General features: G+C 51.5%; 11 protein-coding genes across 11 annotated transcripts; 5 read left to right on the plus strand and 6 right to left on the minus strand.

The window, feature by feature from the left end:
* Positions 1-253: 253 nt before the first annotated feature.
* PFLUO_LOCUS8802 (uncharacterized protein) lies at positions 254-2,091 on the plus strand (the record flags this gene model as incomplete). Its single annotated transcript, XM_073786568.1, has 2 exons — positions 254-347; positions 620-2,091. The coding sequence occupies 2 exons, from the start codon at positions 254-256 to the stop codon at positions 2,089-2,091; spliced, it is 1,566 nt and encodes a 521-aa protein (XP_073642810.1).
* Positions 2,092-2,231: 140 nt separating this feature from the next.
* On the minus strand, positions 2,232-4,694 carry PFLUO_LOCUS8803 (uncharacterized protein; the record flags this gene model as incomplete). The annotated part of the gene is made up of 1 exon (XM_073786569.1): positions 2,232-4,694. The coding sequence occupies one exon, from the start codon at positions 4,692-4,694 to the stop codon at positions 2,232-2,234; it is 2,463 nt and encodes an 820-aa protein (XP_073642811.1).
* Positions 4,695-5,379: 685 nt separating this feature from the next.
* Positions 5,380-6,093, minus strand: PFLUO_LOCUS8804 (uncharacterized protein; the record flags this gene model as incomplete). The annotated part of the gene is made up of 3 exons (XM_073786570.1): positions 5,380-5,661; positions 5,727-5,846; positions 5,914-6,093. 3 exons carry the CDS (start codon positions 6,091-6,093, stop codon positions 5,380-5,382), a joined length of 582 nt encoding a protein of 193 aa, XP_073642812.1.
* Positions 6,094-7,223: 1,130 nt separating this feature from the next.
* Positions 7,224-7,526, plus strand: PFLUO_LOCUS8805 (uncharacterized protein; the record flags this gene model as incomplete). The annotated part of the gene is made up of 1 exon (XM_073786571.1): positions 7,224-7,526. One exon carries the CDS (start codon positions 7,224-7,226, stop codon positions 7,524-7,526), a length of 303 nt encoding a protein of 100 aa, XP_073642813.1.
* A 2,814-nt stretch (positions 7,527-10,340) lies between these two features.
* Positions 10,341-10,964, plus strand: PFLUO_LOCUS8806 (uncharacterized protein; the record flags this gene model as incomplete). The annotated part of the gene is made up of 2 exons (XM_073786572.1): positions 10,341-10,506; positions 10,570-10,964. The coding sequence occupies 2 exons, from the start codon at positions 10,341-10,343 to the stop codon at positions 10,962-10,964; spliced, it is 561 nt and encodes a 186-aa protein (XP_073642814.1).
* Positions 10,965-11,333: 369 nt separating this feature from the next.
* PFLUO_LOCUS8807 (calponin) lies at positions 11,334-13,369 on the minus strand (the record flags this gene model as incomplete). The annotated part of the gene is made up of 2 exons (XM_073786573.1): positions 11,334-13,134; positions 13,203-13,369. The coding sequence occupies 2 exons, from the start codon at positions 13,367-13,369 to the stop codon at positions 11,334-11,336; spliced, it is 1,968 nt and encodes a 655-aa protein (XP_073642815.1).
* Positions 13,370-13,719: 350 nt separating this feature from the next.
* PFLUO_LOCUS8808 (uncharacterized protein) lies at positions 13,720-14,447 on the plus strand (the record flags this gene model as incomplete). Its single annotated transcript, XM_073786574.1, has 3 exons — positions 13,720-13,786; positions 13,846-13,962; positions 14,020-14,447. The coding sequence occupies 3 exons, from the start codon at positions 13,720-13,722 to the stop codon at positions 14,445-14,447; spliced, it is 612 nt and encodes a 203-aa protein (XP_073642816.1).
* Positions 14,448-15,125: 678 nt separating this feature from the next.
* Positions 15,126-18,060, minus strand: PFLUO_LOCUS8809 (uncharacterized protein; the record flags this gene model as incomplete). The annotated part of the gene is made up of 3 exons (XM_073786575.1): positions 15,126-16,825; positions 16,884-17,926; positions 17,981-18,060. 3 exons carry the CDS (start codon positions 18,058-18,060, stop codon positions 15,126-15,128), a joined length of 2,823 nt encoding a protein of 940 aa, XP_073642817.1.
* Positions 18,061-20,706: 2,646 nt separating this feature from the next.
* PFLUO_LOCUS8810 (uncharacterized protein) lies at positions 20,707-22,284 on the minus strand (the record flags this gene model as incomplete). The annotated part of the gene is made up of 1 exon (XM_073786576.1): positions 20,707-22,284. The coding sequence occupies one exon, from the start codon at positions 22,282-22,284 to the stop codon at positions 20,707-20,709; it is 1,578 nt and encodes a 525-aa protein (XP_073642818.1).
* A 2,262-nt stretch (positions 22,285-24,546) lies between these two features.
* Positions 24,547-25,641, plus strand: PFLUO_LOCUS8811 (uncharacterized protein; the record flags this gene model as incomplete). The annotated part of the gene is made up of 1 exon (XM_073786578.1): positions 24,547-25,641. One exon carries the CDS (start codon positions 24,547-24,549, stop codon positions 25,639-25,641), a length of 1,095 nt encoding a protein of 364 aa, XP_073642819.1.
* Positions 25,642-26,188: 547 nt separating this feature from the next.
* PFLUO_LOCUS8812 (GDP-mannose transporter into the lumen of the Golgi) lies at positions 26,189-27,443 on the minus strand (the record flags this gene model as incomplete). The annotated part of the gene is made up of 4 exons (XM_073786579.1): positions 26,189-26,547; positions 26,607-26,993; positions 27,061-27,151; positions 27,207-27,443. 4 exons carry the CDS (start codon positions 27,441-27,443, stop codon positions 26,189-26,191), a joined length of 1,074 nt encoding a protein of 357 aa, XP_073642820.1.
* Between the last annotated feature and the right edge of the window lie 293 nt (positions 27,444-27,736).

Raw genomic sequence — 27,736 nt, forward strand, 5'->3', positions numbered from 1 at the left:
TAGGTTGCATATCCTGCATATTACAATCATGCAAGCGCCAACAACACGGAAGGCGGTAATATGGCCGGATTTTCCATCAAAAAGGTAATTGACAACATTCTATCCCACTCGAAGTGTAGTTAGGCTTGGGGCGTTCTCGTTATTTGTTTGTATACGTCACGTGTCTCTATACATCCGCACTCTTATCGATAAGGGTTTCCATCATCCAGTCCAGCGTCTTCCACCACTTCCACTTCTCTCCCCCGAGCCGGCCATGGGCACCGCGGACGAGAGCTCGTATCGCGCGCTCGAGCCACTCCCGTTTGAATTGGTTCAGCATACCGGCATTTTCTTTGAGGAGAAACTCTGTCCGTGTACCCTACCCCGCGGGATCAAAGTCGCGTTGCTAACGTCTTCCAATCGCCAACGCCAGACACTCAAGCACTCAACCTCCTGCTAACCACTCTCGCTTCTGGAACTGTTACCTCGGGAAAAGTGATATCTCCATGCCCGCAACATCTCGCAGTCGCTGTCACCTTCCTCGTTCACCCATCGACCACGACGCGCGCCAGATCCGCGGAAGAAAAAGAGGCTGCGAATGTAGCGTTGCGCCTCCTACGCCTCACAAACACCCTAATAGGGCCTCGGGAGGCTAAACTTGGCATTGCCTTCTCCTTCACACATTTTGAAACCTCGCGTCATGGCGGCCGGCGACGTGCCGCGGACGATACTCATACTTCCTCCGAGCTGGCAAGCGATGATACCAAGCCTTTGAATCTCGATTTGAGTCAGTCTGCATCCTTGTGGTCTCGTGCTACAGATTTCTGGCATGCGGTCGGCTGGGCCTTTAATTGTTCCGTGCTGCACCCTGAGAGATGGGAAAGGTGGCAGGTCTGGCTGCAGTACATGTGTGAGGTGATCAATGATGACTGGGACGAGCGAATGAAGATATTTACGGAGCAACAAATTGAAAAGGAGAAGTCCCAGCATGATGTTACCCCAGGCCAGATCGGAGGGAAGGGAAAAAGAGGCGCGAAGATGGAAGACGGTCGTGCCGTTCTACGGGAGAGCCTCATTTTCCAGTACATCGTGACAAGCACCGCGGGATTTGGGCGAAATCGTCGTATCCTAAGATCTATCTTTGCGGATGGCGGCCCAACTTCTGCGAGCGAATTCCGGGAAGTGTTTAGCAAGGAGCTAAAGCCGCTCAAGCGCGACAAGGCCGCGAAGAATACCAAGAAAAGGGAGGTCGAGGTCAACATTGATAAAGACGAATATGGGGATTACTTGTCGCGCGGTGACGCCACGGACGAAGAGAACACTGCCACAGATACGAACAAAGACCCTTCTCGGCCCGCGTCGCCCTCCTCCAAAACGCGGCGGTTGAAGCGCACTAGACGAGGGACCAGGAATGCAGCGGATCCATCTGGTGATCTGGATGCCGCAGAGAGCACTGGAGATGCACAACAAATCGCTCTTAATCAACACGTCAGCGTGTCTAATCTAGGGGGACACAACTCGCTTGCTCTGCGCCAGCGGCTCCTTAATATCTTATCATTTGTATCTGACCAACTTCCAAATGATTTCATTTCTCTTAACGACCTCTACCACCTGTTCGTGGAGAATATTCGCCCTCTTCCGCTCCCGATATTCCAAGCCATCGTGAGCCCCTATGTTCTTCCGGGATTTTGTCCAGCAACGCAAAGTACTCTCTGCGAAAAGCTCATGTGGGAAATGCTCGAGAGCGCTGCTCCAGGTTCTGAGGAGCTGTATCTAACCCAGGCCAAACTTGAGCAATGCTTTCTACCGTTCGGAGCCGCCACAGCCAGTGCCGCTGACAATGCCAAGATATCCATTTTGCTTGAGTCAATGATCATTCTACTAGCTAACGACAACTCACTGTCGTTGAGTCCGTCTCTCAGAGAAGCATTGATGCAGGGGATCCAGGCCCGGGCGGATAAGGCGCAGGAAGAGATTCGGCGCAACCAAAATAGCCGCAGTATGGAGCCTCTGGAGTGGTCATGGCTGCTAGAAAGCGGGGAGAGGCTGATACTTTTGCTTGAAGAGGTGTTGCCTTTGGACCGAAACTCGCATGATGGCGATTTTTCATGATAACATTTATGTATGACTACGACCATGACAAGTTGATGATTTTCATTAATGCATTTTTGCGACAGTATATTCCATTTCTCCTTCCATAACGTCGAAAGCTCTTGCGATCTGCATTGGAGGCCCTAATAGGTGTTGATACCCTATCCCAGCGGCCAGTTATCCTTCTGTTTGTCTTCCAGTGCGGCCGGGCAGCCGTCATCCAGCAACGAGGCGATATATGGACCCGTAAGCAATTTTGCTACGTCGTCAAGCCTTTTTTCAAGAGCCACCTTGATGTCATCTTCAATCACTCTCGCCCCGTGATCCACTAGCAAGCGAACAATCTCCTTGTATCCACGACGCACAGCTACATTCAATGCTGTACCAGATCTCGGGTTCAGGGAAACATTGGGTGTCAACCCCTTCTCCAAGAGCACGCGGACTATCTCCACATAGCCCTCTCTGCACGCACTCCAGAGCGCCTCAATCCCATAGATTCGGAAATGGATCCCATGGCCCAACAGCATCTGCACAATGTCATAATGCCCATTACCAGCCGCCAGACCCAAGGGATTTCCCGCGACTTTCAGGCCGATGTGGAGTTTTGCGCCTCGGTCTAGGAGAATCCGCACGATCTCGCGATGTCCTTTCAAACAAGCTCCGTCCAAAGGAGTGGTCGCGCAGTTGGTCGGGCCATTTACATCCCACCCGTGGTCAAGCAACATGTTCACAGCCTCTGCATTACCACCGCAAGCTGCCCAGTAAAGCGAATTCTCACAGCAGGTACTGGCATGCATTGTCCACCCCCGGTCGATAAGGAGCCGCGCTATCTCAGTATAACCATTACTTATGGCTATATCCAGCGCACAACGACTTGATCCTGGAACATTGGGCAAATTATGCAAAGAGTCGTGGTGTTCGCTGCTATCCTGCGGCTGTTCCAGCATCTCTCGAGCCAGGGGGAGAGCACCTACCCACAGCGCAGTGATGACACCTGGTTGGAGATAGCGAGGAGCTTTGTGGAAGTACTTCCAGCTGTTTATCTCGGGCCCGTCGTTGCAGCAGAGAATCCGGGCTGACTCGATGGTTGTTTTGGCGACTGGCTCGGGTTGTGAATTATAGTGATGCGGCCATTGAGTGGCTGAGTATATCAGGAATATCATCTTTTTCTTGATTAAGTTCATTCTTGCGACGTTTTCGTTGTTTGTGATCCATTCCCCCGGCAGGTCTGAGGGGGGCATCTTCAGTGTTAGGAGGAAGGATAAGGTGATACGAGAGAGCGTTGCGTGTGCGTCGCGGATGTCCACACGGCCTTTCCAAGATGATCCCGTTGATGCCGAGTTATTTGCTGATTTGATCAGGTATTGCCTGGCGGACTGGTTTACGAAATCCGACAGCATGGGCCTCATATCAAGTATGATTCCATCCAGGTCATCGACCATGCTGGTCCATTTCGGACAGGTCTCCGTGAGTTCGTCATAAGTGTGTTCTGTCGACGAGGAACCTGCCATGACGGGGTCCGACTCTGCAAGTTCCAAAGCCAGCAGCACCTCCTGGTACGAAAGAGGCCGGCTAGCAGCAAGTATGATATGCAGCAGATACTCGACACGCTTGGCACCATATATAGCGGATGTAACATTGAGAGCTTTGTCATAAACGCCCTCGACATCCCACGGCATGTTTTCGAATTCACTCGAGGGGAGTGAGAGCCCGTCCCAGTCTGTATTCGAAAATTTAAAAAGCAAATTTGCCGCCGTATGAGTCCATAGCCAACAGCGGTTGGGATTCTCATTCAAGACCCTGATGACGAGCGGTTGCTGATCTTCAGGAAATGACTTAGCTGCTTTCTCGATATAGGGCCCCATTTCATTTGCAATTTCTCCAGCTTTCTCGTCGGCATCAAACAAGACCGTCTCATCTGCCCCTGCAGCAGCACGCAGCCTCTCAAAATCCTCCATTATCTCGCCTTGCAACGGGCCACTGGTAACAAGAACCTTGAACTTGGATCGGGGCTCCTCTTGCGGACGACGAGACAGCGCGCGATAAACACGACAGACCTCGCCAAGCAAGTCCCTCCGCTCTTCGGGCTCCATTTCGTCCACCCCATCCAAGAGACACACCCATTGCCCAACATGACTATCAGCAGCGCATTCTTCAAAGAGATCCCAGGGATCACAGATAGTCTGCGCCCACCACCGTGGCGAAGCCTTGTAAATTACCTCAGATGGCGTGTAGCCAAACAGCTGATGCAGCAGCGCTGCGCACGCAGGATATTTGGTCATTCGGCGCGGATCTCCAGCCCGGAAGAAACAGTAGCAGACTGTCGTGTGCGGAGCAACTGGGCTTTCGATCTCCTGCCACCAGGCTCCGCCACGCTTGACCAGGGATTTGGTGAGTTGGGATTTGCCCCGACCGTGCTGGCCTGCTAGCCAGATGATGCTGGAATCGGCGCTGTCGCGCCATTGGCGTACTCGTGGATCGTCGAAGAACCATCTCCCTGTGTTCCGTTGGGGGTTTCGGTGCGCGTGCCTGTTTATGTCGTATCCTTCTCGTAGGGTTTCCATTACCCGCGCCTCACGGTACCAGGTGTAATTTCTCATTGGTTGTATTGGTTGGGATGGCATGGTGGACCTGGGATTGAAGATAATGACTTTCTTTTGCTGGTCTGGTCTCTTTGTGGAATTTTGGTGGATTTATTATTCTTCGGTTTAGAGATCACCGGATCCTTTGTACAGGAGGAAATCTGGCATTGCCTTCTATCATCGAGTTGTTGAGTGATGAGTGCAAGTTTTAGAAGGGGTCGATCTTGGCCCCGCTTTATCATAGTCGAGGCTGCCTGGACGATGGGGCTAAGAAGGATTTGCTTTGGTAAGAGCCTCATTACTTCAATTCGTACTTGCCTAAAATGGGGCTGATATGCCTTTATCAGTTTCAATACAGTGACTTACTCTTGTTATAATACGTCTCTCTGTCTTGTAACCGAGTTGGCGATCCGAGGCAACTAGAATTTTCCTCCTACCTCAGTGGCCCTCCATGTAAGAGATTGAAGATGATATCAGGAATGGCTCTATGTTTGTAAACTATGTACACCTTCACATGTTGTTAGAAGCGTGGGGGAATATTTATCTCATTTGTTCCGCCGCTGTATGCTGCGGTGCACAGCCATTATACCCGCGAGAGCTTCGGGTTGCTTAGAAGGTCGCATTGGCGGGGTTTAGGGTAGTCGGGCATACACAAAGATCATGTAAATAATAGAGAGAGAATGGAATTCAGATACATCACATGGCCTATTAATGACGATTTCAGAGACTACATAAGTTGTTGTGTCCCTTGCAAAAGCCGTTGTGTCCCTGGCAATTCCAAGTACATGACCGAAACAGCCTCGCGAATGGAGCTATAGATGAACACATTGTCGTTATGGACAGTCTCATAGCAGTAAGGCAAGGCCTTGCGGGCAACCGTAGTAGAGAAGCGGCCAGTCTCTGTGTAGACCTTGTTTAAGATAGACTCCAGGCCTAGGCGCTGAGTCGTCCTGAGGATGTTGAGGTGCTTGACAAAGGCGTAGTTGAGCTCGATACCGCTCAGAGCAAGCTAACCTTTTGATTAGATTGGTATTTCTTGTTTCCCCTTCAGTGCTCGGAAAGAAAGGGACCTACCGAGTGGTATGCCTGGCAAAGCACGAGCTGGGTGGTGTCAGGCAGAGCCTGAGTAGGCTGGTGCTTGTCCAGGTAGCTGCCTTGGGCCGCCACAGTCCTGTTGTACATAGAGATCACGTCCTATCAGAAGAATGCTTTCAGTATTATGGTAGCTGCTAGGTTTGCATGTATTCTAAGGAAGTCTTACGTCAAATTTCACGCCAGGGCGGCCGCTGACCACGCGTTCCAGGTTAAGGAAGGTATTTTTGTACCTGAGGTCGATCTCGGCAAGAAGGGTTTGGAGCTTGGGTGCGATGTCGGTGGTGTTGGAACCGGCGATGGCGGGGAGAGCCATATAGGCAGCCACGAGGAAGTTCTTCAATCGCATGGTGAAAAGATTGGAAGTGTTAATAAAAGAGTGACGAAACGAGTGAGGAATGGGACAGATTTCGGGCTTAAGATCACTAAGGATCTACAAGTTACGGGCCTCTGCAACAGCCAACTATTTGAGGGGCTGTTCAACTAACGATAGGCCACCGAAACCCAACTAATCCTGGGGGCTATGGATTAGCTCGAAGGGACGTGCGATATCCAACACCAGGCAGCACTGTGGGGACCAACCCGTTCGTATGAAGCCTCTCCTTTTATCCCGTCCAGATTCATCCACATAGACAAGGTGGTAAGACTGGAAGTCCGCCGAACATCCGTATATCAATCAACCCACCGCGGGCCCATCGACTTATTCAAACCAACAACCACGAGACCAAAGAATACTCTCGAGTAATATAAGACCCCCAAAATGCAAGAGCAAGAGCAACCCCAAACCAAGGTCCTCACCACCCCTGAACTCCTCCAGATCATTCTCCTTCACCTAGACACCCGCACATTCCTCGTCTCGGCCCAGCGGGTATGCCAAACCTGGACGGTCCTAATCCAGAGATCGCCCGCAATCCAACAAGCGCTCTTCTTCCAACCGTTCACTCCAAACCCCAAAGAGGGCAAATGGCACGCAAAATCAATCTGGAACTCTGTCCTTCCATCACCCTTAAAAAAAGACACAAAACGCCCCATCTACAATCCGCTCTTAGTACAAGCCTTCCGACCCTTCTTCCCATCCGTCCATGAATACCCCCTTATCCACGACAACGAGGAAAAGGCAACTGAAACTGAACATGAAGGGAAAGAGCAAGAGAAGGAGAACCCTTTCTCCTTCCAATCCCTCGATATGCTCTCATCCCCTCGAAAGAAATCTGCCTACAAGAGAAAAGAAGCCAGCTGGCGAAAGATGCTCCTCCGCCAGCCGCCCGTATACGGAGGTGTCACCATTTTCAAAATGTACCATGGGAGGGGCGGGGACTCGCATGAATGTTATGAGGTTCGTCCGTCTATTCTCCCTTCCCCCCGCCTATCTCATCATCATCATCATCAAAGGAGAAACACGAAAGAAAGGATACACATAAATAACAGAAACAGCACCCCCCCAAATCCCTTAAGACCGACCAAAACGAAACTCTAAAAATGGGCCACTTATTCACAACCCTAACACAAAATCCCGACCTCCACTTCGGCCGCTTCGGTCACACGCGCGTCTACTGGTCCGCTTACGTCCCGCCCTGCGAGCCTAGCCCCGACGGCCGGGGTAATGACAGCTACCCCCCGCAAGATGGGTCGTACGACCCGAGGGTGAAAAAGGCATTTACGAAGGCGATCGAGAAGTCTGAAGTTGTCGTATTCTCGAAGGAGGTGATTCAGTGCCGTTCTGAGGAGGAGTGGGAGTTAACCAAGGAGGAGAATTTGCGAGAGGAGATTGCTGAGGCTTAGGCTTGGAGCAATGGTTCCGTGCCTAACGGAGACTAGCATATTTGTCTAATCCCAGTTCGTTTATCACATCCAGACTATCCACATAGACCAAGTGATACGAGTAAAAGTCCGACAGGTAATGCATGTAGAAATATCGCAAATCCGCATTCTGTTCCTACGCCCTCTGTCGAGCCACCTTCCTCAGTATGGCGAGCCTCGCTGCGACGTATGAGATGCTTAGCAGGGCTTACTTCAAATGTATCTTAACAGCGTCATAATGCCTTCAGGATCCTATTTTTGCGACAAACTCGAATATGAGTTTACAGGAGAGCCTCAGGGTGTGGTAAGAAGATTGGTCACCTACTTACCCGCACAAGTACTATGTCAAATCCTTTACTGTAATAAGAAAAGATTTCATGCAGGTCCGTGGACCATGTAACATTAACCCTCAAAGCCCAAGTTTCTCATTCGAAGTACATAATAGTTTGCGCATAAATACATTTAAACCGCTTAGAACAGAGCGGCGGGAGCGAGGGCGGCAGCAGCGCCTAGCGGAGCAGCGCCTAGCGGAGCAGCAGTGATCAGTGGACGGAGGGGGACAGCAGCGGCATCGGGGGTCTCCGTCGCCTGAGGGGAGTTGAACATAGAAAGACCACCAGTAACAGTGAGCGGCCAGTAGGAGACCTGGTTAGTAGCGACGGAGGTGGTGATGGTGGTTGCTGAAGATGAGCCGTCGTAGCTGGCAGTGGCCTTTAACGAGCGATCGGAATTGGGTTCTCGCGCGCTGGCGGTGGATAATCCCTCGAGCAAAAAATATTTCTAGGTGGACACGTGCATTGACCGCCGAATTGAAAGGACAAGCAAGTTATAAAAGCCCTAACCGCGCAGCCCCAATCGTCTCACTAAACCATCCACCTTAATGGCCCCCCGCATATTCTCTAAACTATTCAACAGAAAATATGAGCCCCCTCCTTACTATCCCCGACGTATGCAGCCAGAGGCAATAGGAATCTCTGATTCCACCTGCGAGGTCAACGGGGACCCCTTCAATAAGTGGAAGCTACCCATTCCGCCGCCAGAACAACGCGAGGTCAAGATCAGCGGTCACCCATGCAATCCTCAACAACAAAGCCTCTTCTTCAAGCTACCGCCCGAGGTCAGGAACTTGATCTACCTAGAACTGCTTGGTGGACGCCGTGTGCATATCGACTATACTTTTCAGTGGCCATCGCCATTTCGACCGCAGCCGCCAGCGAAGAAGCGCAAGCGTTACTGGCATTGGTGGCATCTCCTGTGCCACGAAAGTGACTCTTTTCCAGAAGACCAGTTTTTTGATCGGTGTGCCATACATGCAGACGAAGTCAATGATGCAAAGAGCCATAGCTGGACAGCAGCCGCCGAGGGGACGAAGATTCGGGGCATTGAGTTGTTGAGGTCATGCCAGATGGCGTTAGTCACTCCATCGTATCCCCTCCTATAGTCTAGATATTAACACAAAGGCAGATATCAAGAAGCGCTGCCTATCCTTTATGGCACTAATGTTTTTAGCATGGAAAATGTGGTAGACACTCCATTCCACATGTCTAGGCTTCTTCCGCCGGAATACACTTCCCGCATCACAGCCATGGACATCTCTATCCAAATTGGTAAATCACACTGCGAGCCCCCCGAAATCACCGGGACTTGGGCGGAGATCTATCCGGCTTGTTATGACCTCTTCCATCATACTTTCTGGAACGTGCGACGGCTGCGCGTGACTATGCGCCTGAAGCCCTGCGACGTTCCTCCCATAACCATGAATGATCAGAATCTGGATGCATTCATTGCACCCTTGGAGAAATTGGCAAAGAGTCGAGAGTGGATCTATTTGGATCTCTGTGTTCAAGAGGATTGGTATCCTTGGCTGAAGAAGAAAGTCGATGCGCAGAATACGTGGTCGCTAAGTAAAACTCATTGGTTTGAAAGTGGCCCAATTTATTTTCGACACTAATAAGAATGGGTGGGCTAATGAACATTGGTGCAAGAGGATTAACATTAAGCAGTGTCGTCAATGAGCGAGCCTAGGGCCTGTGAGATGCCATGTTCTCTGTAAGAGTATTACGAGTAAATTATAAAACCTTCTATCACGTGTCACAGACTTTCAAAACGATTCAATATTTGTAACCGAGCTAACTCTGCCCTGGATTAGCGTAATAGGGTTCGGGAAAGATTCTACGAAAGCAAAGTGGTGAAACTAAGTTTGATCCTTTCTGTACAGTCAGTGGGCCGAAAAAGACCACTTCCAGGTTCAAGCCTTGCCTGTGTTTTAGTGAACGAGTAACACCCATAGCTGCATGTTCGTTTGGGTGTTTACGGCAGCAGCCTCGTACATCGTGACGAATCCCATGCTCGATGTCCTGCAATTGGACTAGCCCTATAAACAAAATGAAACAAGCTCAATCGTGGCCTGCAGGCCCTAGAAAGCACCAACCAATGATACAAACGGTATCACTTTGCACTGCGCCTACTGGCTGACGAACGGTATCGCGACCAACGCGTCACTCGGGTGGTCCCGCTAAGGCTAACGTCTAAATTAGGGTTTGCCGTTTACTATTGCGTGTATAGAGGCAAGATTTCTTATTTTTGGGACCAGAATAGACACGCAATGAATTAATATACTGAATCTGAATTTGTTCGGTAATGCTTAGAGATTCATCTCCCGGCACCTGCGGAATGTTTCTTTTTAATTACCTCCGTTTAGTTCAAAGGCCATATCTTAGATCTTGGTCCATATTTCCACCATCCACGCCTGTTATTCTTCATCCATATCAGTTCCTATCAAAAATTCAATCCAATATGCATGTAACCAGTTTCCTCAGCCTATTCGCCCTTCAAGCCTGTATCGGCTGGGCCATCAACATCCAAGTTGACCTCATCAAGCGCAGCGTCGAACAAAATGCCACCCTATACGCATACGGCGGTACATACTCCGCTTGGTCAATTGCCTTCGGTCGAGATGACGGTATATACACCATGACACAGTATCTATCACTATTGATTTTACATGCTAACACTTTATAAAAAGGCCTACTATACATCACCGAAAACCCAACCTCGCACCCCGCCAATCTCATACCCGTAACCTGGGACCTCGCCGCAATCACAGACGAGTGCTGGATCGCCAACGCAACATTCGCAAATGGCACACGCGCAGGTTCAATGTTCATCGAATCCCAGGTTGGTAACGCCGTCGGCGTGTTCAACTTCACGCGCGTCGCAGACTTCAATGGCACGGTCACGGGCTTTGGGCTTTTTGCTTCGCAACTTGTGTATAATAATAACACGAAGCTGCAGGCGCAATTCTGGGCGAAGCCTACGAGCGTCGTGGATACTTATGCACTGATGTGGAATTATGATGGGGTGGTGGAGGATGGGAGCTTTCCTGTTGTTGTCAAGGCGGCGGAGACGAATTATTCATGATGTGTTCGGTTTGGTAGATAACTACTTCATCTGGGAGTTACTCTGATGGTGGAGGCCAGGAAAGGGATATTTCGAGAGCTTCATCGGAGTTGATATGATTAGGCTTGCTTAGTACATATACCAATTGCTATCTACAGGAAATAAAGCTGCCGCCTGGTAACAGTGAAAAGAAAAACAGCAGATGAAGGACGGCTGAGTATATCAGCGAGAATCGTAAAGGAATCATGAAAGATAAAAGGAAAGCGACACATAAACTGGTAATTCATTCACCGAGTTGCTGAGAGGAAACGCCCAAAACCAGTCATCTCCGCAGGCCGAGACATAAAGCATAAAGGGAGGGCAAAGTTAGACACCAGTGCGATGCACCATTTACGGTGGTGGACGAGGTCCAATGATCTGGCGCCTGGCACCACCCACACCGAGACCCGTGCCGCCGCGGTTCTGGTTGTCACCGCCCAGGTAGCCATACTGATGGACATCCCAGGACTGGCCCGGTCCGGAGCCAGAGGTTGGATCACGCGGGCCGCGCTGGGCAGCAGCGCTGGTCTGTTTTTGGTTATCCTCCCACTCGCGCTGCCGTTCGCGCTCGCGCTCCATCTCACGCTCCAGTAGGGATTTGGAGGCCCATCCGCCGGCGCGCGTGTTCTCTTGGGCAGCTTTGCGGCGACTGTTCTCAGCGTCGACCTCAGATGTGGTGCTGTAGTCTTGAGCGCGGTGTGAAGCCGGTGTGGGGACTATTGGAGCTGGATTCGAAGCTAGGAAGCGGTCGGTACGGTTATCACGGCCACGGTTGGCAGTATATGCGACTGGGTCGGGCAGTGGGCGCTCTGGAAGTGGGCGTGGAGACGTTGCGGGCTCCCTTGGGGGTGCTTCTGGCGCGTGCACAGTCGACGACGGGACAGGCTGTGGTAGAGGCCGGGGAGGTCGAGTGGGCGCCTGCTCCTCTTCGGCGTTATCGGGTTCCTCAGAAGTCGACGGCATATCTTGATTCTGCTGCCATTCCGTCCGTAGGAGCCGTCGTTCCTGCTCAAGGGAAGAAAGGTCGTAGCTTGGCTTGGCAGGTACTGGACGAGGTTTGCTACGGCTGCGGGACTGAGACTCGCCCGTTTTGCGAGCCTGGATGTCCTGGCGTTCAGTTTGATACTGCTGTTCCCGCTCCTTGGCCAACTGCAGCTCACGCTCGAGCTCCTTGATGCGCTGACTTTCCGGGGTTTCCTCGGGGGCTGCAGCCGCGGGCTCACCGGTGTGGCCGGATTGGTACTGACTTAAGAATTGACCATTCAGACGGGCATCACTGTGTCCTCGTCGGCGTTGCCGTTCCTGCTCCAATCGTTGCTCGGCATCATTCTCTTCCGTGGCACGTTTCTGTTCCTCCAGCTCCCACTGGCGCTTTTCTTCGTCCCAGCGCCTGCGCTCTTCTTCCATCTGAAGGCGCTCTTTCTCCCTTAGAAGAGCAGTCTCTTCCTCCCACCGACGCTGCTCCTCGGCTCTTGCGTGGGCCTCCTGCGCCTCAAGCTCCCGCTGGCGTTGTTGTACCGCTTCTTCCCTATCGGCCTGCTCCTGGCGCAATCTCTCCTCATCCTCGCGTCGGCGTTTCTCCTTTTCCGCAATGTTCGGGACAGCGGGTCCGGGGGTGGTGATCTGTCGTCGGGCACCAAAAGCAATGCCCTGGTTGCCCTGGCTAGCCCCGCCCAGGTAGCCGTATTGATGAATGTTCCAGGCCGGGGAAGTGGTGTTCTCGTCGCCCTTCTTAGACCAAGAGCTGAGCGAACCAGACTTGGAAGGACTACTTCTACCACCGGAGATGGGAGAATTCGCGTCGCTGACATTGCTGGTGGCACGGGTTGTCCGCGTAGGGTACGAGCCCGGGCTAGATGAACCAGTTGCATCGGGGCTGATAACACCCCGTTTGCTCTGGGAGCCAACGGGCTGACGGAATTTACTGGGCTGGAGAGCATTGGCTCGTCGGCTGAACGCTGCCAGACATTGGAGGACCTGCGCCGGGTCCTTGGCCTCGTAGAGGTCGACCGTGAGGAAAACGTCGTGTGGAGGAAGACTTAGGGGCGCCATTTGGCATGCGCGTAGAAAATGGGAGATATTTTCCATCTGCACGAAGGGCATTGGTGATTGTTTATACTTGACGCCCGGCGACACGGCGAGGTTCACGAGCCTGGTTCGCCGCGTGGTTAGTCCTGGGTTCTAGTCGCATCAATCGCGGTGTTAATTGCCGAAACTTACTTGCAAAGCGCGACACCGTCCTTGAGGCCCTCGAGCAGGTCCTGGGAAGGCAGTTTCTCGCGCAACACGTCCTCGATCCAGTCGCGAATCTCGGCCGCGGCCTGCGGGGTATAGCGGGACAGGCGCATGTTGCGCAGGTCCTTATCTAGCGAGGAAACTGAAGCCATCGTGAGGACTCAATCAATCATGTAGCATATAATGGGAGATATGGCCGAGTGCTGGGACTGTTTGGGCTATCCCGCGTCTGCCTGATCGGCGCCAACGGTGGGGGACAGGTAGTTGGGAGATCAGGGATGGAATCCGGGGAGAGTAGGACGCTGAGGCAGAGAGAGAAAACCCAGATAAGTAAGAGTCACGCGTGAGGAATTGAAAAGAAGAGGGAGAGTGTCCGAGCGACAAGGGAGAAGAGTGAGAGAGGAAGGAAGTGCCAGTGTGGCTGATGAGGCGGAATGGAATGTTCGGGTTCGCGCCCGATGACGTTTTTCTCCTCCACTTCCTCTCCTTCACGCCTCACACGATGGTCAACAGTCTGTGGTTCAAGTGGAAGGGACTACGCCTGCCATGGCGCAAGTCCTTTCTCGTCGGTTGGTCTCTCTAGATTGCGCTCGTGGCTCAACTGAATTGCGCTGACCCAACGTGACAGGCTCGGACATCGCGGGGAACACCTTCTGGGAATTTAAGGACGTCGCCAACGCCAGCAAATTCCGCCGGATCGTTAAATTCGATCCCAAAACACACTTTGGGGATGTTCAAGTGTCGCGTGAGTCAATCTGACCAAATAAAACATGCTTTGGCTAATATGCTTCTTTCATGGCAGCGCAATGGCACCAATGGCTCCGACACGTCCGAGAACACGCACCCAGCATAGAAGAGCAGCAGCAAGACCTCGTCCGCCAAGCCGAAATCAAGCAGCTCGCCCGCCTGGCCGACGAACGCTGGGCCAGCAAGCCCTCGTTTCTCGATAAACCTCAGGCGCAGCAACCGAGTCCCGCCACCAACGCAACGGATGCCACGCTAAATCGCCCAGCTGATGAGGCTGCAAAAGGGCCCGATTCTACACAGACTGCATCCGCATCTGCAACCGCTGCTGAACTGGACACTGCACCAAAGACAGGCGAGATGGGATCGGAGACAAAACCCGCGTCCACAGAAGAGACTGCTACAAAAGAAGATCCATGGGCAAAAGCTAGCAACCCAGGCGACAACTGGCAACCTGAAACATGGAAGCCTACCTCGCAGCGGTGAATAGCCTCGATTTAGATATATTCCTGTTTTTGGAGAGCGACTATCAAAGAGGCCTACGCAAAGCCCATAAATCGGGCTATCCACGTCGATGCCTGATTATCCTGTTGTTGGTAGACCTTTTAACCTCCCACCAACGGAAAAGTCTGGGCTTTATGCAGTAGATGGTACGCGCACCTTGTCTTTGCCACAGGAGCAAGAACATGAGCTCGACTCGTCTGTGTACATTATTACATACTTAATAACAAGGCTACGCCCTATGTACTCTACTCAATCTACTATTGCCCCATAACTTCATCCTTTACGATTTGAATGCACCTTCACTCCAAATGCCCATAAGCTATGAGCGAAAGGTATAGTCTACGAGCAGAAGAGAAGTGTTGGGGGACCCTAATGGTCTTTTCTTTTGTATTTCCCCTTCCTAACTAACCAACATACATCGTCCCCTTTTTTTGGTGTGTTTCACCTTATTTCCCGTCACGCACTCTGTGAATCAAAGAGAATAAGCCAATAAAGAAAAGAAACAGAGCATATCAGAAGCACGATGTAAACAAAAATGAGAAGAAGAAGCAGAAGAAGAAGCAGAAGAAGAAGCAAAAAAAGAAGCAGAAGAAGAAGCAGCAAAAGAAGAAGCAAATCTGGATGTCATCCAAAGCGAATGCAAAGTCTATGTTTTCACCTTCAGATGTAAACCATGCTTTCCCGAGCCGCACTTGCAAGCCGCACCTCAGAATCACCAGGAGGAGGAACAGAGAACCTGTCTTGGCCAGTGCTGATCTCCTTGTCAGTGTAGTACGCCCGCACATATTTCCGGGCTCGATCGCAGAACTTGTCTGCTAGGAAGGCAGGGGTGCTGTAGCTGATAGACCGAGTGCAACGGCCCATCATGTAGCAGATATTGTGCGTGAGAGACTCAAGTGAATCCGCAGGTCGAAGTTCCTTCGAAACATCCCGGTTTGTGAAGATTTCGTCGTGAATGACGAAGTAATGTGCTGGGCGAGCAGAGCCCTGCAGCGGCGCCTGGGCCTGCAAGTAAAAGTCCCAGTCTCGAGGGCGTGTAACGCCTCGATCAACCACTGTGCCATTGATGGCATTCTGGGTTCGATCTTGATCGGTTTCCGTGGTTGGGTAAAAGCGCACGTTGTGGCGCTTTCCGACAACGACGATTGTGATGTTTGGCTGCTCATCAGGCTTGTACATCGACTGAGCAGCATGTTTCACCATCGGGAGTTCTTCCGTGAGCACCATAGCGTATTGCCCTTCACTGACACCATCTCGATAGATGATGATGTTCTTTGGCAGCTGGCCGTTGTTTGACTTCTGCCACATCTCCAAGCGAGATATCACCATGTCCTTCAAGAACTGAAGATTCTCTCGGCGGCGCTCTTGAATGCGCACCTCGCCTGGCCACTGGCCCAACCAGCTGTCCGTGCTTGCAACGATAGCTGCAATGCTAGGGAATGATTCAGGATCTGTCGTGGAAGGATGGGTAACATCCAGTCCCACGATCATGGTCTTTCCACTCGCTATCAGAGGCGACTGGCTCGAAAAATCCAGTGCTTGGTTGACTCCTCCAAGTTTGAGATTGACTTTCATAGCATTGTTTGCCAGGTATTGGTCATTTGACTTCGCAAACTTGTCAGCCATGACACAGTGGGTCAACAATCCTGCCCTAGTCTCGCCGATCCATTTAATGTAATCGAAGATGCGATCTTCGGATACGGGTAGGAGAACTACCACAAAATGATAGTTTTGCGTCAACAAGGCTCGGAACACCTTCTGGGTTTGCTCCATGAAGTCTTTCATATTGATCGACTTATCTTCCTCGTTGACCTTGATGGTGATAGTTGGGCCAGGAACCACTGGTGGGCCCACTCGCATGCCCAGCTCATTCATCTTGCGCTGGAAGGCATTCAAGGCATTTGAAGGATTGCCTGGTTGGAAAGCATCTCTGCTCCCCTCCTTTTTCACCCAGATGCAAGTCCAATCTTTGAGAGAGACACCCTGGCAGAATTTCTTGCCCACGAGATTCCATGAGCCATTCCGTGGAGGAACTTTGGATGCTCCGTACTTCAGACTGGGAGGATTGAGGATTCGTCCGTAGACCGTGATCATCTCTTTGTGGAATTTCATTCCCACTTGCATGGTCCCATTGTTGATACCCATCATGTCTAAGCCATCAGTCATGATTGACTGGTAGTTCTGCGGGGGTCGCCGGCAGCTGAATTGAATCATGTTCTGTCGCTGCACCGTGACATAGTCCCCATGGTAGGGCTGTCCGGGCACAATGACACACACCTCGGCGGGCAGGTAGATCGGCCGTTCCTTGCTACCAACATTGACCACTGGTCTGTCGGCATATTTCAGGACGATGTTGTAGGCTAAGTCCAGTATTAGCAAATCCTACCTCAATTGCTGGATGTCAAATAAAGCACTTACTTCGTTTGAAATAGTCCGCGACGCTGATGTACTGCTCGTGAGTGTCATCATAGAACTTCACGTTGTTTGCGCAGGAACCAAGCCGGGGAACCTGTGGAGGATGTAAAAGCCGGCGACCGTCTTTATCTTTGGCGTCTCTGGCATCAGTTGGGGATGCGAGTGCCCTGATGGACTTGTATCGGGGCTTATTCTTGCCCGATTTCATAGGAGTGCGCTGGAGGTGGGTGGTGCTCACTCGAAGACCCCGGACATAGCGATTGAACATACTCCGGTCACGACCAAAAGTGCTCTCAAACTCCAGGATGAAATTGATGAGAGGCATTGCTTTGTAGAAAGCGCCATGGTTGACATTGAGGTTCAAGAGAGCTCGTCCTCCTGCGAGTCGCATGCTAGAAAAGTAACCCCGAACAACCTGGAGACCCCCTCGAAGATCGGCAGCAGTCATTCGACTGTCAATCCAGAACCACCTCGTCGTACCACGACCTGTGGTGGCAACTCCATGATCCTGGGACGGATGCCGACCCATGAGCAGGTTCAACGAGCGCACTGCAATCAATTCCATTGCATAATTCATCCGAGGATCTGTCTGACGAAGACTGCTGAGCAGCTCCGAAGGCTGCACGACGCCATTTTCCCTCAATGTGACCGTAAACACTTTTTGGGGTCTAGTGGGGTCGCCACCGACTTTGATGTCAACAGGGACAGTAGGCAATTTCCCACAGGCGACAATCTCCGAGGCGCTGTCACTTGCAGCGGTGCAGGAAAGGACAGGGGGAAGCTGCATGAGCTTCTCAAAGATCTCCCGAATCTGACCTCGGGGAGCTCCCTCAGGGCGGATGGAGACAGAGTAGAAGAAATACTCCACGTTGGGCTTGAACTCGACTTCGAAGAAGTTGGCCCGCAGCACGATGGAACGGCCTTGAGTGCCGTAGCCGGGTCGATACGCAAGACCTTTTGACTCCAGGGCCTGCATCTGCTTCACGGTCTGGTCCTCCAACTGAGTGACCTTGGGGTCCGGCTTCTTCACCTCTCCGGTGGTCGAACTATGTATGCCCATGTTAGGAATGTATTTGGTGGTTAAGAGTATACACACTTACCCTGAGGCGCGCTGGCCTCCATCATGGCCGCCTCTAATCGGAAGGTTCGCTTGTGCGCCTCCCCGTGGAGCGGACGACATCGTCAAATCGCTTTCTGCAAAGCTGGCGGATAGAAAAGAAGAATTTCGGCGTTGTCACAAGATATTCTGCGGACAGTTAGTATCCAAGCAAGACTGATGGGCAGAGCGAGGTGCGGAGGCGGGACAATACGCACGAGACAGGGGGACCGACGTTGACTTTTCACTTGTAGAGGGAGCTTGAGATATGCGGAAGTGTGAAGGAAGCAGCAAAGGAGAAAAATGACAGAAGGTGAATATGGATGCGTGAGCGAGCAGTTTTGTAGGTAACTTGGAATCAAAATGGCAAAATGCGTGAAAGAGTAGTAACAGCAGCTAGGTAGTGCAGAGAGAAGTTGAGTTGGGAGGGAGAGAAATGCAGGTGAAGATGCGAGAAGAATAATGAATCAGGTGAGGCGTATAAAATGGAAGAAAGTGATGATTGCGAGCAAAATGGTGAGGTGAAGGTCAAAAGTAGAATAAAACGATACTGACCGGTGATGATGGGTGAGATGTAGATGAGAAAGAGGGAGAGATCAAGAGGTAAATGATAGTGCGAGGATCAGATGTAGGGCCAAAAGCTCAGAATAAGTGATGGATAAATTGAGATGATGCGAGAGAAAACAGAGATTGAAGCAAATAATGGAGTAAATAAGCTGGTGATGAGTAGGGGAATGAGGGCAAAGCGATGATCTGGATGACATACCTGGATATGGTGTTGGTTGGAGTGGATTGAACAGCGATGGGTAAAGATGGGTATATGAAAGGGGCAGATGTAGAGGTAATAGGAGAAGTCGAGACGCACCTCAAGAGCGGACGTTACAAGGAAAGATAGAGAAGAAGAAGAATGAGAAGAACCAAGAAACAATTTCCAGTTGAATTGCAGTAGCGGAATTAAAGAGGCAGTGAAAAAGTTGTAGATGTAGAAGGGGAAGTATAAAAGTGTCTGGCGAGAAGGAGAAAATTGGCAATGAAGGACATGAATAGCACCGATATACCGGAGCGGGTCCCAATGACATGGGAGAACAAAAGGTCGAAAGTCACTAAGCGGTGGTAAAGATCGACAGCAGCGATGTGCCTCGCAAGCTGCAGAAGAACAGCCAGACCAACACTAGCAGTTTTATTAGAATCCCAGAACAGGATTTCCTGCAATAGAAAGTCCGCCTGTGTCTCTAATATTAAAACACCCCAAAAATTGTGAAGATATATACCTGAAGTCTGGCTATAAAAGTTGACCCGTAAACAGAGTTCTGCATGTTCCTATGACAGCATGGTAGCGGTTCTTGTCTGTATATATTGGGGTCAACAATGAACACCTCTGTTGAAACCCATGAGAAATCACTTTGCCCACCCCAAAATTTTCCGGCACCTGCTATGTGGGTTTGGATATATTTATCTATCGATTCGCGTCCATTGGACTCAGCCCCGTGAATGGGATCTGCTACTTCAAACGAGGGACCTAGGCATGTGATGCCTCAGGTGTCCAGAGGGACAGGCTCATGAATAACGCGAACAATGCTTTTGTTTGATTACCGTGCAAGAGAGCAAGTACAACCAGATTTGCAAATTCCACCACCTTTCAGCATAACTGGATGGTTCATCGATCAGCTCATATGAAAAAATAATAATCTTATGAAATACGGGACAAACCAATTGGACTACTTCTAATAAACAAACGCAAATCTTTTCTAGAGGAACTGTTTCTGATATGCCATCAGCCCAGAAGCTTCATGATTTGAGACAAATGTACGATTTGAGTCTATTCCGTCAACGTGATCTCCGTCGCAGCGATCTTGTAGAAATGTAAGAACGACGCACTCCCTCACACTACAACACATGCCTATAAAAGAGTTTTGGCTGTCTCTCTTGACGCTTGAAATCAGCCACTGAGTCTCGACGTTACGAAATCGGTCCTCAAACGACCGCAGTAAAGTACCGCCTCCGCATCCATCATTGGCGATAACGATTTCTCCATGGCTCATCGTGACGTGTCAGTTCGAGTCATAGGTCATGAAATGGTGCCCTGAGACGAGGCGGTGGGCTTGTTCGGAAGAAGGATGGAAGAAGAGGACGGTAGATGTTGATATGGGGAAGAAAAGAGCGAGCGCTATCCCTAGCAGGCAAGCAATCAATCACTGTTTGCTGTGTAATTTCCTTGTTTACTTTCTTACGAACTCCAGAGGCATTGGCGATGATGATATTCATCACATTTTCTTTCTTGCGAAATGATCATATAGAACACACATGTAAACCTATGTAGCTAGAACATAAAGTGAGAAAAAAAGAAAGTCCTAAATGAATTAAACTTTTGAACCGCAACTTAAGGCTCTCCATTTCTGTCCGTTGTTGAAGAGAAAACTTTAGAATAGGGCCATGACTTTGCAACCCCCCTTCTCAATGGGAGCAGACCAGGACTGATGAAATACGGTTATCGTCAACATTTATTAGACAAGGGCAGCTGGATAAAGTCAACTCTAGAGTCACGAGAAAGTCTCATGCTTAGACAATCATATATATGTGTCTATATTAGAACATATCTAACATTTTGAGGAGGGATATAGCCCAGGAAAAACAAAAACAAAACCGAAACACCAAAGATCGCTGAAAATGACCAAAAAAGACAATAAAAAACTCCAAAGAAAGCAGCAAAGTAAAAAACAGGCACAGAAATTAACAAAAGACAGCCTCCAGAGCCTCGACGTCACCGCCAGCATTGCGCACGGCCTTCAGCGCGGCCTCGCTGAGCTTACGGCGGCGATCACGGGCTTCCTGTTCCCGTCGGGCTTTGGTCTTGGAGCTACCTGAGGGCGCTACACCAGTCAAGATCTTCTTGCTGTCGTGGGAGGTGAAGTTCACGAACGAGACACTGACGGACTTGTTCGCGCCCCGGGGGCTTCCCGAGGATTTGACGGGCTTAGGGCCACTCATGCCCTGGGTGGAGAGCTTGCGGCTGTGGTTGCGGCGGTGGCTGGCCTTCATCCGGGTGTCTTTCGGAGAGGAGCCAGCCTTGGGGGAGAGAGATGGTGAGCGGGATGTGTGGACCTGGGTGGTGAAGGGGGTGACGAAGCTGTGGTTTGTAGAGACGTTGTACTGGCTCTCTTGGTTGCTGGGGATGGAATGTACGTTGGTGGATGAGAAGGAAGAGTCCGCGGTGGAGGGCATTTCGAAGGACGGGTCGAACTGGATCATCAGGCCGCCTTGCATCATGTCATGTTGGCTCCCGACGCTTCCCATGGCGCGTTGAGGGGCCGAAGATGCAAACTGTGGCTGTGCGACTCCGGAAGACATTGGCGACCACCATGCCTGTGCGTCGTGGCTTTGGAGATCCGGGGTGAATGTGAGAGAAGGTGTGCCAAGGGCGTCAGAATGCCACGAGGACAGGGAGTGGGGATCGGAGGAATGCGATGAAGAGAAGATGTCATCTGTGGAAGGCGAGCTGGAGTTCGTCAAGTTTGCGGAGTTGGTATGGTTCTGGAGGTATTGTTGGCGAGCGAGGGCTCGAGCGGAAGGTGATGACATCGAGACGGCTTGCGACTGGTGGAAGAGCCTCACATCATACTGAGGAGGCATTTCGGCGGAATCTTGTGGTTGGTTTACGGTAGTGTGATCGGCGGGAATGTTCTCTTGCTGCACGAGAACATCCGAGGGTGGGGGAGACAATGGTAGACGGTCGTCCGAGTTGTGGAGGTTGAAGTTCTGGATGCGCTGGGCCCAAGCCTCGGGATATGCCATTCTCCCTTTCTGGAGGTTGGCCGAGCGCATCAAACTTGGGGAGAAGCTTTGCTTGCGCAGAGGAGCGCGACGATCAGTCGGATCGCGATGACGGATAGATTTGGGGGTGAGGAGAGCACTTTTGGTAGCTTGCCGTCTCGGGGTAGCTGGGGGCGTAGACGGGGAAGTAGAAGAGACTCCGTTGGAGCCTAGCGGGCGAGAAGATGATTCAAAGTTGAGATCTGAGATGGCGGAGGGATGAACAGTGTCATGGACGGCAAAGCCGTGATCGGCAGACCCGTCGCCCTGCAGAGACCAATCGTGACTCCAGGGTTGCGGTGACTGACGATGGCGTTTAGAAGTGGAGATGGGGGGAGAAAGATCGCCACTTTCACTCGACAAGGAGTCTAGGGGGAAAATTGGGTCCAAGTCACTGGACAAGGTAGAGTCTTTGTTGCCATCGGCTCCAGAGGTCTCCATGTTGACGTATTGGTTGAATAAGTCATTGAAGGAATGATCGAATGGTTGGGCGAACATCTTGCTTTGTTTTCCGTTTGCGGCGATGGCAAAGTAGGCGGGCAAGACTGGGTAGCGAGTACTCAAAGGGTCCCGAGGTCGACTGTGATTGGCAACCAAAGATCGGGGATAGATCTAGCGTTCGGGGAGAATGTGCCGGGAGATCGACGGGAAAGAGAGAGAGAGAGTATGGGATGTTTGACTGGTTGTCAATCAAGCAAAACACTGCAGAGGATGCAAAGAAAGCAAAGCAAACAAACAGCAGATCGGTGGCGCTATTTGAATGGTGGTGAGGCCTACCAGCCTCGGGATTTTTACTACACATTCCAGAGGGCCTTCGATATGAGGAAGGAATGCGAGCTGAGGAGCCTGGTTGGCTATCGACCTGGCCCACTGTCTCCGTCAGGAATGAATCAAGCACTCGTCAGGGCTCCCAGGCCAATGACAAGCCCGGAAAGCATGTGTGGCGCCCAGGGCTGCCACTGTTCATCCACCACCCCCCAGAGAGGCTCCGCTTCGGATAGCCACCCGCGAGAATGCAACCCTCCCTCGCTAGACCCGAAGCAGCAGAATCAAACAGCCTCAAATGAATGAGTGTGGCGGGGAGTGGGAAATCAGGTATGCGTAGCCAATACCCTCCCACGGAGATCGGGAACACGCCAGGGAAAGAAAGAGCCCAACACAAGTGCTGGTCATGGATCGGAGCGTTTGCCGACCCATCAACGGCTGGGGAACGGACGCAGGACACGTGATTCTGACCGGCCCAAGAGGATTCTTGGATCACAGGACAAAGAGTGTATACGTCATGACACGATAGAAAGAGCTTAACTCGGGGAGACTGTAGGATCTGCAGATCTGCAGCAGCGCCTGTTCTTTTTTTGATTCACTGTTCCATTAGTCAATGCCTTCTCAACCACAGTGGGGACGACGGTGGTCGAGGGTCCAATGCCATGAAGCTGATAAGCTCTTTGGAATGTGGGCCGGAATGTTGAGGCTGGGCGGAATGTCACGCCCGCTCCAGCAATGCGCCGAGAAGCCGCTGGTATCCAAGGAACAAGGGGATGGCCAATCGAAACAAAGTGCCCGAAGAACAAAGCCTGACCGGCAGGAGATCGTCGGTGGTTTGAACTGTTTAGTCTCGCGGTGTTCTATATTTGTCGACAAAGTCAGATATCCAAGATAGAGCCGCGATCGCATGCAGTAAACCACGAGCCTGGGAGAAACTCAATTCCTGAGGTGCCCCGGGGAATCTGGGGTTAGCTAGCGGCCCGGGAGGTGGGCTCTCTCGAGGGCCATTAGCCATTTCCGTCAGTGGACTCAGCATGGTAGGTAGTAGTGTGGCCCGTCGGTTGTTCCTTTCGTCGACAGGACCATTAGCCAGTTCCGTCAGTGGACTCGGCATGGCAGGTAGTAGTGTGGCCCGTCGGTTGTTCCTTTCTTTGTCCGCAGAGATGGGTTAGTCTGCGCAAGGTGCAGGGCTATGAGACCGCCATTTCGTCTCCAAAATAATTGTCCAAGCAACGGGGTGCGAACTAGACAGGGATTGTCCGTAGTCCTCGATAGTACTGTTGTTACACCAGTCCACTTGTAACTCCCACAAAGCAAAGGTGCGGGACGTGGATTGTCAATGCCCCCGGAGCAGAGCCCAAAGACCGAGGGATCGACTGTCCGATGGGCTGACACTCAGATCAGTATAATTTTGGTCAGTGATTCGAGTAATAATGAATCCCGTTGCGCATCGTCGGTGTTTGTCAGACGGACAGAAAAAGCAACCAGCGTGGGTGGCTGACTCTCGCTGAGTCAGAAATGACGGCCCTGCAGCAGAAGAGAGACAAAGGCGATCATCTTTCTCGCCTCGCTTCTCGTCTCTTCGATCTGCTCTCCCGTCGGTCGAGTGTCGTGCTACGATTGTCTATTGTCGCGTCGATTATTCTCGTCATTGTGCGCTCTCATCCGGACTTCCCCCACATCCTCCCCTCTTTCCCTGCCTACCGTCCCCGGTGACTCAACTCTGCCCCTCCACAACCTGCCTCCCCCCACGCGCGGAACCTGAACGTCCGATCTTCTCCACGCCTTCGCTCGTCTTCTTCTCCTCTCTCTCCTCTTCTACGGCAGCTCTCCTCTACAACTCTCCTCTCCCGCGACAGAGGCGACATTCCACGCCGTTTTCATCGCGTCGCGCCAGCATCCCTTCTTCCCCTCCTCTCCGGCTTTCTGCCCGAACCCCCAACTGCATGCACCTCCCATTAAGCCCGCTCGAGACGCGGGCAACCAACCCTTATAATGGGTGATCCCCGCGATTCATGGGATTCTCTCACCTCTGCCCTCTCCACCCTTGATGTCTCGTTTTCGCAAGATAGCTGCTATGCTTCGGATGAATACTCAATCACGTCAAACCCTTCCGGTCCGCTCCAGTCGAGTGTGTCGAGCGTGTCAACTTGTCTCGCGACACGGGAGCCGGACCTGCACAAGTTTTTGAAGCCGATCTTGAAGAACTCTACCAGTTATGTGGAGCTTGATGCGCATTCTGAATCGGGTTATGGATCGGACAAGATCGACTCCGATTACGACGAGCTGTCTGACCAGAACGAGGACGACGAAGAGGATGACGATGACGACAATTCTTCCGACTTCTCGGTCTGGGACGAGACTTCTGGGGACGTTCCTGAGACCCAGGAGGACCACACCGAGTCCTTTGACGATTCCTTCATCACGTTCGAGAGCGCTGGCGTTCACTTTGACACCGAGGTGCATTACATCGACACGCCTGAACTCTCCGAGGACGACGACGACGACGACGAAACCTCCGGGTCCCAGATGACAGTCCATGAGATGATGCTCGCGCACAAATCCGGCTCTCTGAGTGTGGCGAATTACCTCAAGGGCGTTGACACTTGCGAGGATGAAGACGGCCACCCCGAGTCTGTCCGTCACAACGCAAACCAACCCGAAGAATTCAGCCGCGATGCAGTCGATCTGGACCAGCGCCTCTTTGTCGCTTACATGAATGGCATCCACGGAATTGCCGACAACAAATATAAAACCTACCTCCGCGCCCAAGTGGACAACATCCGGGTGGGCCTGGAGAGCGACTCCTTCGACTCGGACGACTCGGCCTGCATGTACCTCGATCTGATTTCAAACCACGTCAACAGTATTTTTCGCAATTTGCTGGCTGATGACGAAGTCAACGAACTCGTCTCCCTGTACGAAGAAGAACAAACGACCACCCTTACCCCAGTCCATCACATTGCCTTGCTCGACAAAATTGAGCATCTGTTGCTTGATCGCCTGGCAAATGGACGCGTAGAAGTCCGCCCGGACGAACTGAGCTTCTTCGCCGGTGGTGTGGTGCACGCCATCGGCCGCTGGCAGTGAGATCATGCAAGCCAGTCAGTCCATTCAAGTGGGCAGATACGACCTTACGATAACGAAATAACAAAACGGCGCTTTTTCGGGGCTAGCAGTGAGATTTGATAGCATTGATAGCATTGACTCTGCAGCTTCAACAAAACATAGCAATCAATCTCGTGTTTCTATTCAAACCTCCATTCGTAGGACAAGTAGTACAGTGATATTCGAAATCACATATATTCGCCATCAAATGTATCCGTGTCACTTCCGACTCTTAGAGAGAAGACGCAAGTGAGGAAGAAGTATCTCGCAATCTCAGCTTCGTGATAAAGAAAAAGAATAAGTAGGTGAGTTTGATATATATCTATTCTATTTCCAAGATGTTGCAATCAACTAGATCATCTATGCTCTGCTTTTTGTTCTCTGAGGGGGACTGCAGCCGGCTGTGAATACTGGATAGGTAAGTGCCAACCATCTTGGCCATACAGCCTTTCCTATCGTACATTCCACGCATGTCATGCATCGCTTAATAGTTCGCAGTCGGAGCCCGTAGGGCACGAGTTATTGGCCTCTATGCACCGGTGCTCTCCGTCCTCGTGAAGACAAGGCCGCTGATGAACCCAAGCACAATGGCAGATACGCTCCCGAACGTGACGGGAGCCGCGAAGAAGACGATGCCTGCGACAGCCAGAGGCAGCTTGTTCAGAGCGCCCACCATGGCGTAGGTGGTAGACGAGGTGGCTCGAATGCACCAGGCCGTGCAGTACGAGATGAAGATGGCGGCCATGCCAGAGTAGAGGATTCCGACGAACAAGCTTTGTCGCGACTCGATAGGGAAGTTCCGCCGCAGATTCTCGGAAGACCAGTCTTCAGCGAGCACGGAGGCAAGAAGCAGAATGGGGGTGGTAAGCAGATTTTTGTAGAACATGACTTGAAATCAGCGCGTCGTCAGTGAAGATGTTTCTGCCTCCTAGACTCAATTCACGCACCGTGCCAGTTGTCAAAGTTCGTCTTCTTGATCACCCTCCGCATGCCTAGGGAATACGAGGCAGAGAAGGCCACGTTCATCCCAATCCAAGCATAGCTGACGTTGAGAGCCGATAGAGCCGCGGTGGTCGAGTCAGGGCCGGCTCCTACCGTAGCGGTTTTCGCGTGCTGGATGTCAACCCAGGCTGCCACGACGGAACTGAGCCCCATCAAGACGAAAGACAGCAGGGCGAGAGGCTTCACGCTGCCACCGACCAGGAAGACTTCGCCGTACGCAATTACGATAATTGTCAAGTTCTTGAAGATAGTATAAACGGGAACGGAGAGGAATTGCAGCGCTTTGTTGCCAGTATAGATCATTCCGACCAGCAGCAAAGAAACCGGCAGCCCTGCAATTAGAGGTCAGTTATTTAGTGTTTGCATGCGATGAGATCTAGACAAGCAGGGGTCTTCTACACGTTTGAGCCTTCTTCAAGTCAAAAAGGGCGAGGTTCTGGATGAGTCCGGTCTTCTTGCATGCCAATATCGCCACGGTACCGATGAAAGACTTGTCAAGTTTGGATCCATCTTGCTCAAAAGTGCCGACAAAAGAATAGACACACCTGCATGGCGAGATAGAGGAAGCTCAAATTCCAGCTGGCGCCGGAAACGACGTATTTGTTCACCAGGGTCATGCTGATGGAGGACATGCAGTAGGCGAGCACAGCAGCAGTGGCATTATTATGGATAGTCGAAGCAAAGCTGATCGCAAATCCAGAGATGTCGCCATTACGTTGCGAACGACGCTCGTAGGTGGGAAGCAATTCGTCCTTGGTGACGCCGTTCCGCGCACCTGCCATGGTTTTGTAAGAGAGGACCGAGTCGCCAGACAATCGCAAGATCACAGAAAAAGGAGGTAACGAGGAGGGGGTGAATGAAAACCATTAAATGATGGAATTTAGACGAAGGAAAATGCAAAAGTGAAGTGAAACTGGCAAGGCTCTGAGCTGCAATCTACACAATTCATCCAGCTACGCGTTTACGCCACACTGATTGGACACCACACATCCACGTAGTCAACAGATACGTACTCCCGAGTACCCAGGAATTGGATAGAAAGTAAAAGGGACCCCTCGCGTCTTTTTCGCATAGG

This window comes from Penicillium psychrofluorescens, assembly GCF_964197705.1.
Source record: "Penicillium psychrofluorescens genome assembly, chromosome: 6".
Taxonomy (NCBI): Eukaryota; Fungi; Ascomycota; class Eurotiomycetes; order Eurotiales; family Aspergillaceae; genus Penicillium; species Penicillium psychrofluorescens.